The 1,309-nt window shown below is 57.0% G+C and overlaps 1 protein-coding gene across 1 annotated transcript in view; it reads left to right on the top strand.

The window, feature by feature from the left end:
* LOC114072629 (dysferlin-like) overlaps positions 1 to 746 on the top strand; it is a gene marked incomplete at both ends in the record, with an annotated part of 13,641 nt that extends 12,895 nt beyond the window's left edge. The window contains one exon of the mRNA XM_027910506.1: positions 720 to 746. Within this exon, the coding sequence (XP_027766307.1) occupies positions 720 to 746 (27 nt within the window). The remainder of the gene's footprint in view (positions 1 to 719) is intronic.
* Positions 747 to 1,309: the final 563 nt, after the last annotated feature.

Raw genomic sequence — 1,309 nt, 5'->3', positions numbered from 1 at the left:
CCCTGCTCCCCTGGAGCTTTGCAGGAACCCTCTTTGAGCTTCCACGGGCAATTTGTCCATCCTGCCCTAAGGGGTTATTTTAGGATGGAGGAGTCCCCTTGCAGAGATTCCAGTGTCCTTGAGCTGGTAAAAAGAGCTGGGAAAAGTGGGAAAGCTCATTTATGACCTGTTAGAGGGGGGGAATGTGTCCCATTCCAGGGTCCAGAGGAGGCCCTGGAGCTGCTCCAGGGCTGGAGTCCCTCTGCTCTGGAGCCAGGCTGGGAGAGCTGGGGGGGTTCCCCTGGAGAAGAGAAGGCTCCAGGGAGAGCTGAGAGCCCCTGGCAGGGCCTAAAGGGGCTCCAGGAGAGCTGGAGAGGGACTGGGGACAAGGCATGGAGGGACAGCACACAGGGAATGGCTTCCCACTGGAAAAAGGGAGATTGGAGGGGGGTACTGGGGAGAAATTGTTGGCTGTGAGGGTGGGGAGGGGCTGGGATGGAATTCCCAGAGAAGCTGTGGCTGCCCCTGGATCCCTGGGAATGTCCAAGGCCAGACTGGGTGGCCCTTGGAGCTACCTGGGAGAGTGGAAGGTGTCCCTGAGTGGAACTGGATGATCTTTCAGGTCCCTCCCTGCCCAAAGCATTCCAGGATTCCATTCAGCTTCAGCTACAATTCCAAGCCTTGGGATGGGCTGGTGGATGAGAATTCCTCTAATTCTGTCCTCTCCTCCTCTTTTCCAGAGTGATTTGTCCTCCAGCCTGGACGAGGTGAGTCTTTAAGGATGAGTTGCTTTCCATTTTGGGGTGGTTCAGATTTGCCTCCCTGGGGGAGCCCCTTTTTCCAGGAGCATCTGGATTTTGGGGACAGGAGTGATCACCAGCAGGACAGAGTGGATGGACTCTGGGCTTGACCCACGGGGGGTTCCCATGGCAGGGAAAGTCAAATGGGATGGGGGAACATGCTGGGATGCATTCAGGCTCCCTGGGATGTGAGTGCACCAGGAGCTCCCCCCTTCCCAAACCCCGCATGGAAGAGCTGGAATGCTGGGCTGCCCCGTGGCTGGACCTCAGCTGAAATCCCAGTTGCCCTCTTTCCATGGGGAATTGGCCGTGAATTGAGGATTTCCCGGACTGTGCCAGTGGTTCTGAAGGAAATGTTCTCATCAGAGAGGAGGCGGCTGCCCCATCCCTGGAATAATTCAGGGATAGGTTGGACAGGGCTTGGAGCAACCTGGGATGGTGGGAGGTGTCCCTGCCCATTCCAGGAGGTTTGGACTGGATGACCTTCGAGGTCCCTTCCAACCCAAACTGTTCCATGATTCTGTGCTTCC

This window comes from Empidonax traillii, unplaced genomic scaffold (genome assembly GCF_003031625.1).
Source record: "Empidonax traillii isolate 1590-97213 ecotype Southwest subspecies unplaced genomic scaffold, ASM303162v1 scaffold3620:size15948, whole genome shotgun sequence".
Taxonomy (NCBI): domain Eukaryota; kingdom Metazoa; phylum Chordata; class Aves; order Passeriformes; family Tyrannidae; genus Empidonax; species Empidonax traillii.
The sequence above is the reverse complement of the archived record's forward strand: the minus strand, read 5'-3'. Positions and strand labels throughout refer to the sequence as shown.